The sequence below is a fragment of the Mytilus galloprovincialis genome, chromosome 12 (assembly GCF_965363235.1).
Source record: "Mytilus galloprovincialis chromosome 12, xbMytGall1.hap1.1, whole genome shotgun sequence".
In the NCBI taxonomy this organism is placed as follows: Eukaryota; Metazoa; Mollusca; class Bivalvia; order Mytilida; family Mytilidae; genus Mytilus; species Mytilus galloprovincialis.
This window is the reverse complement of record NC_134849.1, coordinates 14,340,360-14,354,855: the sequence shown is the minus strand read 5'-3', so window position 1 is coordinate 14,354,855 and position 14,496 is coordinate 14,340,360. Positions and strand designations below refer to the sequence as shown.

Here is a 14,496-nt window from a genome sequence, read left to right as displayed (position 1 = left end):
TACATTACTTACATGTCACAAGTTTTCTTAGCACTCAGCAAGTTTTGAAACGAATATGTGAGATAAAGATCTACTGCATTTGGGCAAATTAAAAATATGTTAAACATCTAACTATTTCATTTTTAACAGATTCACAAGTTTTGAATTTTTTAAACCGTGCATCAATATTTTTTTGTTTTTATTTAAATTCCTTATATGTTACGTGTATTGATCATTTATTTGTTTAAATTGTGAAGTATATGACTTTAATAAGAATACACGCATTTATATATATAAGTCGATAAAGTTTGAAACAAATAAACGAAAGATACATCGATGTTGTTTTGCTTGAGTGATTTACACTATACCATATCTTCTTTTTTATACACTGACCACAGTTCAACCAACATTCGACATGTAATCAGCATGCACTGACCACAGTTCAACCAGCTTTCGACCTGATTTCAACATACAAAGACCACAGTTCAACTAAAATTCGACCTGATTTCAACATGCACTGACCACAGTACAACCAACATTCGACCTGATTTTAACTTGCAACAACCTAAAATCAACCAACATTCGATTTGTTTTCAACTTGTATTGACCACAATTCAACCAGCAATCAACTTGTTTTCAACATACATCGACCAAATATAGACCAAAATTCAACCTATTTTCAACGTTGAAAGCTGACGTTGAATCAACGTTATGTTTTCAACGTCATATCAATTTTCAATCCAACACTTCTTTTCAGCATAGATTCAACGTTGAAATCTGACGTTAATTCAATGTTGATTCAACGTTGTTGTGCCTGCTGGGATGATATACAAAAATTTAGGAATTCCAATTGGATCGATTTAAGCCAATTAATAGCACTTATAGCAGATGTTTTCATGTATTGTTCATTTCGTTATTTATCACAGCATATGGTCAAACACAGTAAAATTGCGTTTAAATTTGATTTAACAACTCTTAAAAATACATGAATATGGGATTGGAAGCTCCGTGTTGAAGGTCGTACTTCACAACTTATAATTGTTTACTTTTTACGCATTGTGATTGAAGGAGGATTGTCTCATTAACACTCGTTAATGGAGGCGGATGGACTGTGAGTTTGTTAATTATTTATCAAACGATCTGTCTGAACATCTAGATGTTTTACTCGTTGTTGATAAAATGAATGAACTTTGACATATGATATTGCGATAAAGAAGGACTGTACTGAATTGCGCGTAGGTGTGTTCATATGTCAAAGTTATATAATAAGTGTTTTAATTTGGTTGGTCGATATTGCATTGTTTTACGAAAATTAAACATCCGTATTAGTTATTCGTTATAACATAGTTGACTTTTAAAGGCCACAACGGACTACCCTATATTGTTTCTATATGAAAATACTAACATTCCGCATGTTCCAGTAAGTTTTATCTTATTGTTAAACATATCGAAAGATTGAAAACGTCTGTTTTATTGTTTTACTCAAGAGGTGAAATTATGACTCATGACGTCAAATTAGTTAGAACAATAATCACACAAACATATGTTTACCATTAGAAGCGTTTAGAAAATAATGAGGATTTAATATCAAGGCTCGTTGGTTAATATCAATATGATAATGAACTTTATAAAGCTAGACAGTTCGAATCGATATCAAGCGATATCCAATTCTCCCTAGTTGTTGTTTATGTTGTTACCGGATAAATGAAGTAAAACTAATGATCATTCAACTGTTCTAAACTTGCCTTTTACGTCCCGTGTCAGCATTCGAAGTATGTCGGAAACTTGCTTTTCCCCACCAGATTCTGGAAAATAGAATTTGTATTGTTCTGTTCTTACATACTTGTATGATTGAAACGTCAATTCATAAAAGTACGTAACTAATTGACTCGCTATGTCTTATTCTTAGAAAGATTGAAAACATTGAATTTCAAGACATTACAAATTTACAATCCTTTTACCAATTTTAGCATTCATGAACATCCGTTCCATTTTAAGACAATTTGAAACAATATTTGCAAAAGAAAAAAAATCGTAATAGATACGAAAAATCATTGTATAAACAAAATCTGAAGTAATGTATTCCTTTCAAATAAGATGATCAAAGCCAGTGTAAACACTTATAATTCATAAAGCAGATGTCTTGTCAAAAAGAGTGTATCGTTGATAAATGAATCAGGATTTTATTATATTCTTGTTATTTTTGATAGTAACGCAATCCAACTAAATAATTCACGCAATGCATATACTGTTGATAGAAATCGTCTTTTGATAAATTAGGATGTGCATTCGCACACTATCGATTTAAGAAAGCGCTAAAACATCATCTTTAAAATACAAGGATAAAATGAATGCAAACACGTCGCAATTGCAGATTGGCTTACTACTAATTATACAATGTAACCATTCAGTATATCAAATAATTAATTCATCAACAATCGTTTACTATCATTAGGAATTTCATTAAGTGGCTTTGAATGTACTTAATTAAACATGAATATTTTTTCTACGTAATTTGTCAATGTATGCCTTCGTTCGTTGTGATGTTGTGTTATCACTCATGCGACGACCATTTTTCAATGAAAGATGGACGTAAACGTAAGACAATATGTTAAACATACATAACAATATGGGGATCACAAACTGTATAGCAATGTTTGGAAGGTACTAGCGTGACAAATATATATAACAAAGACACCAATACAACTTGTTGTAGTGATAGTAAATTGGATAAAGATGCTAAACAAATGTTTTCGTAGATAATATAAAATTGACAAAGACCACAAAAAAGAATGTCGATCATACGATGGTAGTTTTGCTTATTGATGATCAATCCAATGATTATTACATCCTGTTATTTGGTCTATTGTTATATAATTGGTTATCTTAAGGATGTATTCTTCTGAAGTGGAAAATATCAATGAATTTCAAAAATATTATAATCAAACATATAACATAATTGTGTATTTGCAATGAATAGTTTTTGAGTAATTCTGTTTTCAAATTTTACGACCAATCAAGTCAGTCTTTTTAGCCAAAATATTTAGAAAATGGGTACAAAAATGTTTTTACAAGAATCATGTACATACCATATCATTTTTGTCTTTTCAAATTTCTTAGATATGTATATTTTCAATCATTTATAGCAAAACAGTTGAAATAATTGCATTTTGTTCTTAAACTGAGAAAAATCACAAAATTGGCAGCATGGTAAATTTGACTAAAAAAAGAATTAAAATCTGATAAAACTTTCTTATTTTATCACCTACCCTTAGTTTTTGTAAGTTAAATAGATTTAGATTGGTCCACTACATATTTATTGAAGTATGAACAAAAGTTTGATTGTGAAACATTGATTTTTTTCACGATAATAACCCAAAAATAGGTAAAAATTTATGAAAAATGGGAAAATCATCAAAAACGGGGTATTTTCAAGGGGCCGCAGCAAAAAAAGAAGTTCACCACAACATATAAAATTTTCTGTATCAATTATTTATGTACAGTCATATCAACCCCAAATTCAGATTAAGAAAACAAGTTTAATTCTAGAAATGTGTGGCTCCTCAGAGGTGTACATCATTCACACATCTTTTAACTTTTTTCAAATTATAACCAAATAAGATTACCTTTAAGAATCCACTTGATTTTTTCCTTCACCTGTTTATTCAATTCCACAATTTCCGTGTACAGTACCACATCTTCAACAGAAAACGAAATAATTTGTTCATACGAAAACTTGGGATTGTCAAAATTTGAAATATGAGATTGGTGACATTACTGTTTAATTGACGTTGATGATATTTTAATGGTAACATTGAATGATTGACTGTTGATTTAACATTTTTTCTCAACGAATAAATATTTGAATTAAGCATGTAATCCTATACTCACTGTTGAGAATATTTTGTGTGTCCTTTTTCATTTCTTCCCCAGTTAAACTATAATTTTCAGGTAAGCATACTTCTACAATTATAAAATATCCACATATATTTTTAAGATCATGGCACTTTCCTCTTCAATTCCTTATGCTATTATTACACTAGAAATCATGAAAATTGACCTATTTTCCTTTTAATCGAAAACATTTATGAAAAGCGGAAAATTGAATAAATTTTTTCGCTATCATCATGCCATTTGAAACAATTTTACCTAATATTTTTCGAATAATATGTGCATGCGATGCAATAATGCAACCAATCCGTGTGCCTACAACATTTGCAACCAGTAATTTGAACTTTAATTGGCAATGGTTTGCGCATGTATTAACCATGTCCAGTAATTAAGGCATGTCAACATGCATAAGGATAAGTGAAACAAGAGAACGACCATGAAAAACTATTCCGTGGACTGATTCGGTCTGTTGGTCTACAAACAAGCATTTGGGTATATATGAAACGTTGAATTCAGTGACAACACGAAATCAGCCAGAGTTAGCCTTTTTGTCATTATACGATTTCATGTAATTTTCGATATTTTCAATGTATGATAACGGTTCATATACACATTGGCAGTGTTCACAGGTGATCTAAAAGGTGAATTAGATGGCATATAGTATACAATAAGCACAAAACTCTTATTCAGAAAAACCAAGTACTTGCATTATTTATTCTTTCGGACTTTTTGTAGTCAGGACATAAGTTAAAGACTGTTATTTATCAAATTTACGAAATGAGTCATGTAGGTGAGCATGTAAAAAAGTGTTAATGATCAATTTTGTAATAAATTTTGAATTAATAACCAATGACAAATAAAAGCGAACTTAACATAAGAAAAGACAAGCACGAATGCAATTAGAAGATGTATTTTTGAGTTAAACTAACAAGCCTTATACATCTTGACAAGTATTCATTCTTAATCATTTATAAGATTGCAACACATACTGACAGACAGAATGAAGCAGAACAATCGCGTAAAATTGGTAAAACCAGTTTAGAACAAATATTAAATATCAAATTGAATAAACCTACCTTGTAAATCGTACATGATATCGTCAATCCTTAAATCGGCAGGTGATTTTTTAGCATGAACAACTTCTACAAAAGAAAACAAGAAATTGTGGTAAGTGTATATATATTTTTTTAATTGTTCACGAAAGTTATGCATGAAGTTTTACTCTAACAAATACGTTGCTACTGCTTTATATGACATTTTGTGATATTTCTATCAAGGATAATTTATATTCAACTTAAGGACGAAACCCCTTGCAAAGTTCTTAAACTACAGGTTCATATATATATATTATATGAGGTTTTCCTTCATATCTTGGTCTTTTATTTAATATTGATGAGTTTAAACTAGAATCTTTGACAAACGTTTTGATTTCAAGTATCAAATTTTCAACATTCCGTTTCTAAATAGTTCCATACTTACTGATCCATCATATGCAAATTGCACTTAGCACGTTATGCTCCTGCACAATCATGCAATAAAAAAATCTAAGCATATTCTTCTTAAACAAAAACAAGCTATGAAGAAGAACGCATAAAATTGACATTGCACAATTTTGCGGTGGTCATTTTTAATTGGTCGACCAAGTGGTAAACCATTTACATCTCACAAGCGACATATGTTTGCATATTAGAAACGTCGTCTTATATCAAATTACAAATTTCGCTCCCTTTTTGTTCTGACAATTGAATGAGTAATGCTAACATTGTGGTTGATGCATTCAATTCAGTAGATGTTTACCTTGTTAAAATGAATTTTTTTGTTCCGCAATTTGTACCATCTGTAATAAACTTTGGTAATTGAAGACAGTGAAAGACAGTTAATAAGCTTAAGTCCTATTCATTTCTATGATTATGATTGGTCAAAAGCTACCGTGTGAAGACCGTGTTTATTCCATATTAGGTTAATAGGCGGGTCTTATTTCAATACACGGTTAGTAGTGGTGTTACGTCGCTTTATGAAATACAAAACGGTGTTGAGGAAAAATCTTAAAGGATCGAACAGAAGAAAAAAAAATGATGTTAACGATTGAAATAAATTCATAAAACACTTTTAAAGCTATTTGTATTTGTACAGACCAATAGAAGTAGGTTCTTAATACTTACGGGTCCGACAGGTATTGAAGACTTGATCACAGTCTAAATACCACATGTTGAGATAGTCGGTAAGATACATTCGATACATAATGCGATTATGACCTAATACGATATATATGGGGTCAGTAGATTAAATATAGAGATTCGAGCTTCGCTATATCGTATTGGGTCATTAGCACACTTTGCAACTAATAATATGCAATAAAGCATGATATCAACATACTAGCTTTGCGTCAAAGGTTTCATAATTCATTGTAAACAGATGATTATTTAAAGGATGTTTACGACACATTTCTTTCTTTGTTGAAGTTCTCGGATTCATGCTATTATTTTCCTTCTTTAAACAATACTGACTTTTTTAACAATGTACTATTATTTTCTTTTTTTTTTATCATATTGAAAATTTATTGGATTTTTCTTAAATTTGCTTCATTATAATTTTCTGCTTTTAATAAACATACCATGTTGTGTTTATAACTATTTCAGAAATATTATTCAGAACGATTTTTGATAATACTATTTAGACCAATGTTTGTCTACAGGGTGGTAGACCATCAATAATCAATCAGAAATTTGTCTAGGACTGCATCTCAATTAAAACATCATTGTTTAAAAGTTTAACAGTCTATAATTCAAAATAACGCTTTGAAGTGGTGTAGTGTTTCTGTTATATATATCACAGCCGTTTCTCAGCTGTATATAATTATTGTTAAATTATCAAACAATGTCGATGGTGAAATAAGTAAGCACAAATTAAGCACGGGTGTGTGTGTGTGTGATGCAATATTAATTACTTGACAAAATAAACGAAAACTGCGTACATATGCCAATGCTCCTAGTGTAAGATGCTTTAAACAGCTTACAGGTTGCACTTTGTAAATACAGCTATTTCTCAAACCACACCTTTTTTTGACGGAGCAGGAATGAATACTTTATATAATATTAATGTTCGAATGATAAACTGCTAAACATCACATTTATAATTTTCTAAAATGCTTTCAATTTGTAGCCAGAAAAGTTTCAAACAGACTCTAGACATTTCATGTCGGAAACCATGCACATATGGTACGCTGGCAATGAATACAGTTTTGTTTTCCCATTCTTTAGGAAATTTAAACAAAAGATGGGGGGGGGGGGTAATTGTACTGTAACAGAAGGCTATAATTCTAAATAATAAGTATTGTAGTGAGAGAAAATACAGGTTGAACTTTGTAAATACAGCTGTATCTAAAATCACGACTCTTTTGGTGACATATATAAAAACAACAGTAGTACACCGCTGTTCAAAAGTCATAAATCGAGTCAGAGAAAACACATCTAGGTTACAAATTAAAACCGAGGGAAACGCACCAATTATAAGAGGAAAACAACGAAACAACAGAACACAGTAGTGCAAGAAAAACATACAGCAATGCAACTTACAAAGTAACGAACTATTATATAACAACTTACATTTCCTGACTTGGTACAGGACATTTTAATACAAGGATATGGTTATTTTTAAAACTTCATAGTTATCTGGTACAGCTTTAGTCTTAAAAGGAGTTCATAAGGGAAATTGCATTGTCTATATTTACAGAAATGCAATCTACATATGATTGTTTACTATCAAGTTGTTAACTATATCCGTCGTTAGATCTCTCTGATAGTTGAACTACAATCATTTTACTCTGACAAGATGTAGAACAATTACAGTTGAACATTTTCTAAATTGTCAAAAAGAATAACTTGTTTAAAAAATGAAATAAATAAAAAAAAAAGCAGTCCTTATGGCGTTCTACTGTCACTTCTTTAGTTTCAAGTGGTCCCTGCTGTCTTTCTCAATCATACCAAATATTAGACTATTATAGTTACCTTCATTCCTAACAGGATGTACTCTGTCTTTTAAAACGTCGTTTATTTCCTGCATGGTTATATTTCTCATAAAGTCTATCGTAAAGTTTTCTTCCAATGATGTCTTAAAAATATCTTTTATTTGTTCTTCTATTGAATTTTGAATCATGTTTCTTATAAGCGTGTTGATGTAAAGTTTAATGTTCCTGTTAATGATATTCGTATCAAGCATGGCAACCAAAGGTGCTCCTTTGTCGTTTATTAAAGGTATTGCCAATGGATTTGTATTGCCTGTATCTATGTTGTCTGATCCTGATACTTTGGCACATATATATCCAAACCAGGTCAAAGAAAAAGCATTTATAAAAAATGAATTCATATTCCAATAGCACTAAATTTCTTCTAGTTATTGATTCTGTCTTTCTATACGGTACAATGTACCTGTTAAGTGTCGGCAAAGCAAGTATATAACACATGTAATAACTGCAATCTCTTTTATGTATATATCGGACGAAAACAAACAAACAATGGCAGTCTCTGCAATGGTTGTAAAAATATACTTGGTACAAGATTTGTTATAACTGCACTGTCTGAACAATTTATGTTATGTAATAAACAAAACCAATGAATAAACGAGTAATTTTCTTAATCTTTTAACGAACAGCTCACTACATTCCTTTTGATTTAGAATAATGTCTTTCTTCATAAATTATAATTGAAGTGTTTTCATAATGTTCCGGTGTAAACAGATTAGTAATCGTTATATTGTAAATGAAATAAAGCTCTTGCAATATTTCTAGCTTTGAATTAGTATGTACTTATTATTTGTAAATAGATATTAGAGATTTTATTCTTTACAACGATTATAACATCAAAAGCTTTATAAAAGTACATACATAACGGAGTGTACTTTGATCTCTAACGAATACAACATTTACAGACTTCTACAATATTACGGATTAGAGAACTCGAAAAACAACTTAATTGTGTATGTTTTAGAATATAATTGACAAATGAGAAAAGCATCCGCCGTGTAGCCCAGTTTATAGTTAATAGAATTACCAACACCAAATTTCAAACACTCCATAAGTTTATGTACTGACACGGTTGATTGAAATTGTTATTTACATTCGGCATGTATGAAAAGGTTTTTTGTACGTAAAAAAAAAACAACTTTCAAAAAAAATCTGTGAAATTACTAAATGATATAATTGAATAATATTATGCAGTATTACTATCAAGTATTTCTGAGATACCTTAAATGAAATTCACGTTGTATCTGTTCATAACAAACAATGTTTCGTACTATGTTTTACTAACTACATATCGTGTAGTCCATCTTTGTCACTAGAAGTACACCCAAAAAACGGGGTCAGATTTTGTTGGTTATTAACTCATGTAACTGTAATTGCATCCCGATATTACACAGATGTAGTAGATGTTCCTGATGGTAAACAATACTCTTAATATGTTCTATAATTTAATGATAGAATAACAATATCATTTTGTTAGTTATTCCACCTGCAAATTTGAAATCAAATGTAGCTTTGTATATCTAAACACGACTTTACTAAATTATGATTACAACTTACCCAACCTAAGCGCATAGCTAAGAATCAAATGACCTTCATTGATATTGAAGAATGAACCATCCAAACCCATTAGCCGTGAATGCATGGACTACTCCCTTTAAATGAGTTTGCTTTTATCATACAAGGCTTATCAATTATTACAAAGAAAAAACAACCGACAAGCACGGCTTAAGGTATCAATTTACGCAGTTACTGACTACATGCGCTTTGGTAAACATGCGGCGGTGTAAAAACCTTCTCCTCGATATCTTAAAACCACAGATTTCAAACGTGATCCGTGTTATAATAAAATAAGATAATTCAATCCGTAGTACAATTCCAATCACATGGATTTATTGTATTTCATTAAGTATGTTTTATATGATAGGACATAGGTTTAATATTGAATTTAGTTATCAAAAATATCACAATGGCTCAATCCATGTCTAACTTGTCGTGCAGCCGGCCTTTTTTATTACAAGTAAACATAATTAAAACGGTAGGATTTAGTTATATTAAGACTTTTATTGCATAGTGACATCCCATTTCAACCCGAAGATTTTTTTAATCAGAGGCATCAACGTCAATAGTTTCTTTTGTGCATTTTATATTTTTACGGCGCAAGACCATAAATATATATATAATATACATTGCATACTGATACTATACTGATACTATGACTTCCGTGATGTAAGGATTATAAAGCATGTCCGAGTATACAAATATATCTGTTTATAAAGCCACATGAACATGAAACTCGAATAATTGCAATTAAACTATAAACGAAAACACTATGATCATAATATTTAATGTTCAACGATTTAAAATTATAAAACATGACTAAAAAAGATTTTTTTATCCATGCGGAGGGTTTAACCATGTTTTTTAAAATCTCAACCCTCCCACATTACCTCCCGTGGGGGTTAAGTATTATACCGTCATACAATAAATGAGAAGAACATAACACTTATCATGCCAACAACTGGTTTTCGAAAACATGTGTTTATATCCGATTCGAAGCCCTCATAAGTGAATCAATAATAAAGCCAAAATATGCAATCTTTAATGACCTGAAAACATTTTTTCTAGGCACTCCATCATTTTCAAATGTTCAAATGGACCATACAAAATCGTTTCAATAAACAAATTTCGGCATTAGAAAAACACACAACGGCTATCGAAAATGACTGTTCTTTTACATATATTTTGAATATCATTGGTGGCCTTCGGCTGTTATCTGCTCTTCAATTAGGTTGTTGTCACTTATACAAATTACCTATTTCCATTCTCAATTTTATTACGAAGATAATTTTTAATTGTAATTATATTGTAGCCGTGATATTTAATGCATGTGTATTGCACTTTACAAAATCACGATAGAGCTTTATGATAACGATAATCATATCATTAAGGTCTGAGATATGACATGCACCATATGACTATACTACTCCGACGTTTGTCTATATTACTCTGTCCATAAGTTATAATGATAAGATAAATAATGAAGTCTCCTCGTCATACTATTCTGTCCTTTTCTTTGTTGTGAATATATATATATAAATTCTACCACTGCATCGAGTGTAATACGATATTTATCAACTCGATACAGTTAAATTTCAAATTTAAAACGCGAGGCTCGCCGAGCGTTTAAAATATTTAAAATGTAACTGTCGAGAGCGGATAAATATCGTTTTACACAAGATTTGGTGGTGGAATCTGTTTCTCTAATGATTTTCAAACAATACGCAGGTAAACTTGTTCCTTCTTTGCGACTGATCTTCAAAATAAGGTTTTGTTTCTATGTGACGTCATCAGGCATGGTCGCCTTTTTTCATGCCGCCACAATAGGAAATTCAGAGCAAAACAAGAAAATTGGACGTCATAATAGGGTTTTAACAAATGAAGAACTGAGATCAAACGAACCACACGTTGATTAAATTTTTCTTATACAATAGGTGCAACAAGAGATAAATTGACGAAGAATTAGAGAAATTATTTTATACTATGAAGACATAAATATTACAAAGGAACTGATGTTTGAGTAAACATAAACCCAACCAAACGTCGAGGGGGGGGGGGGCACATGTGATTTATAAGCGTAACCAAATATTGGTATTGTCCCACTAGTGAATCCTTTCTTTTTGAAATTTGAAGCTGATAGCGATAATAATTTTTTACACACACACATTATTCAATCAGTCCCTTATGTGAGACATACTCTACAAGGAGAATGTTACAGATGGACATTTAAACACTATTGCAAACATACAGATAGAGTGCTATCTTTTTATTCATCCTATTGCATTATGTTTTTATTGCAAGGTAGCAGTACACTTCAATAGACGGAAAACAAATACATAGAAAGTGATGTCGTGCAATTGTTTTTTTTTTTTTATCGTGGCATTTGAGAATTCAATCACAAGTTAACTTATTTAAATCTAGAATGTTCTTAACTTACTCAGTTGACTTCAGACGAGTAGTAAATAAACAGTCATGGATCAAATAAATTCGTTCAAAATATGTTTACGTGGTTTGTTAATATTTCTTTATGTATATTTTTTCTATTTCATAGTATTTTATAATGTTTTTTTCTAAGTTGTGATGAAACTACTGTTTCAGGTAAGATGAAAGTTGTTAAATTGTTAAAATCCGCTGCATTTCTTTGCATCTGTTCATCCTACATTTCAGGAACCTTATGTACAGTAGTTGTCGTTTGTTTATGAAGTGTTTCTCGTTTCTCGTATTTTCCATATAGATTATTGTCGCCATCATGTCACATTGGTATCATGTTTTAGTTTTAGTTTTAGTTGATAATTATCAACCGCATTCATTCAAGTTACCGTTTTTCAATTACCGGAATCAAAAATCTTTCCAAAAAACAGTACTGACATACCTTTTGTTGTAACGGCGAACATTTTTGTACACGAAATTTAATTGTTTATTGACATTTTTAATTGTTTGCTATGTATTATGTTTTAACGTGAGTCATTTCTTTAGGTTCACTGAATGGGATTAGTAAGATGTAGGATGCATAGAGAGTTAAGATAAGAAAGCAATATCTATCATGAGTATTTCTCCCTTTTTCATAGTGAGGACTATGTTTTGTTTTTGGGATCATTAGAAGAGTGATGGCATATTTTGTTGTTTTTTTTTATTAATTTATTTACATCTTATTTGTAAAGACACCTGTCAAATCAACATATGTTGACCTCTATATGTCTTTTCAATTATGTTTATTAGACTACAAACGTACTGAAAAATATACTGACTTCAATTTGCTTTTTCTTGACGTAAAAACAAAGATAATCTCAAACTTTTTACCAACAGTCTATAATATTAAAGAGGGAGAGTTTAAGCATACAGTTGTCAACATGTCTTCCTCTAAAATGTAGTTAATATTTCAGATATTTGTTTATCTTTCTAACACATTAATCAATAAATAGATATATTTTCAAAGTCAGATTTCAACTTAAATTAGCTATTATAGTTTTCTTATCATCATAACTGCCGTTTTGGCTGAGTTGCTACTGAAAGAGTTCCAGTACAGGTGACTTTTGAATTCCTTGTTTAGACCACTGTAATAACAGCTGTTATGCCACCATGGCCCACGGGAGGCTGCACAGTTACCACCATTTCGGTCGTTATCCTGGTCAGTAGTTGAGAACTTCATCCCATTATGATAAGTCATTTGATCACCTATATAAATAAAATAAAAAAATGTTATTGATTAATCACCACCACTGATATTGGGTTTGTTGCCACTCACATATAGAGAAACAAATATCTTTTTATTTTTTTCATATCTTTCAATCATGAAAAAAAATTCTGTTTTAGCAATTTATTTTTTTATTATTCTCTATTGATTTTAAATGGAGTCTTAGTTCGTCTTCCCTATCATTTCTATGTGTATTTTATCTTAGTTGGGTAATTCAAAGTGGTATTTTATTTTTAGCATCAGTCAATAACTTCCACCTCAAACATGTCAAATTCAGATATACTTTTGTTCGTCGATAGCCTAACCATATGCATTCAAAGTACTGTACGTTGAATAATATTGTGCATCAAATCACGCCAAAACCTAACAATACTTCACTGTATATAGTAATTTGTACTATTATCAAGTTACACATATATATGTATTATTATCTACCTGCATTTCCACTATAATCCCCAACAGTTAGTTGGTACTTAGACGCAGCATCTCCAACTACAAATGTTTTATACACAGCATACTTTTCCGTATTGGACATGTCTGTTAGGTCTATTCTGAGTTCATATTTATCACTTGATGTCAAGCTGTGAATGTGTTCGTTTCCTATATTGTATATACAATAGTTGTGTTATTTTTAGAATAATTATTCACATGTTTATATCAATGTACATATATATACAGTTATTGCTCACTCTAGAAAATTAAGGATTATATACCCTTGTGTTGATACACTCATACATTTGATGTGAATTCGATGATCGATAAATCATAATTAGTGAAAATCAATCTTATTAAAACAAACAAACAAATCTGAATCTGACATTATCGAGATTCTGATTTCTATGTTTACAGCATATTTGTAACGTTTTAAGGACGTGTTTTTCAACAAATAATTGACATTCCCTTGAACGCCAACTGTGCTCTTCTTGACCACTTATTTGTTTATTCTTATGCGGCTGACTTAATGACAGCATTTTCTTGGAAAAGAGAAAGAAGTTAGCAGTATCACATATCTTCACATAGCAAACACAACCTAGAGAATCTATGGGTCTGTGAACGGTACGAAGTTCCTACCGTACTATTCGATTATCATTTCTAACAATGACTTAATATTCTTTAACATCATTCACCAAGGATGACATTAAAAAAAAAAAAAATCTGTTCTCCTTTCTTCTCAACATCAGAGAAAACGAAGAAAATTTACCGTCATTATACTGGAAACCAAAACTTCACAAAACTCCATATTAAGAACAATACATAGTTTGATCATTAAAATGTTCGACTAATCATTTTTCTAAAGTACTGATTACTATACGTTATACAGTTAAAGATGGCCTTCAAAAATATGGTGATGAGA

The 14,496-nt window shown here is 30.7% G+C and overlaps 2 protein-coding genes across 3 annotated transcripts in view; both read right to left on the bottom strand.

Moving 5' to 3' along the window:
- Window positions 1-1,701: 1,701 nt before the first annotated feature.
- LOC143055221 (uncharacterized) lies at window positions 1,702-8,460 on the bottom strand. Its single transcript, XM_076228354.1, has 5 exons — window positions 7,878-8,460; window positions 4,947-5,012; window positions 3,871-3,942; window positions 3,606-3,677; window positions 1,702-1,784 (listed from the first exon to the last, which is right to left on the bottom strand). Exons 1-5 carry the CDS (start codon window positions 8,233-8,235, stop codon window positions 1,702-1,704), a joined length of 651 nt encoding a protein of 216 aa, XP_076084469.1. The 5' UTR covers window positions 8,236-8,460.
- Window positions 8,461-12,738: 4,278 nt separating this feature from the next.
- LOC143053995 (fibrinogen-like protein A) overlaps window positions 12,739-14,496 on the bottom strand; it is a 31,423-nt gene continuing 29,665 nt past the window's right edge. For both annotated transcript variants that reach the window (XM_076226831.1, XM_076226832.1), the window contains exons 8-9: window positions 13,578-13,742; window positions 12,739-13,123 (exon numbers count right to left, since the gene is read on the bottom strand). In XM_076226831.1, the coding sequence (XP_076082946.1) occupies window positions 12,909-13,123; window positions 13,578-13,742 (380 nt within the window). In that variant the 3' untranslated portion in view covers window positions 12,739-12,908. The remainder of the gene's footprint in view (window positions 13,124-13,577; window positions 13,743-14,496) is intronic.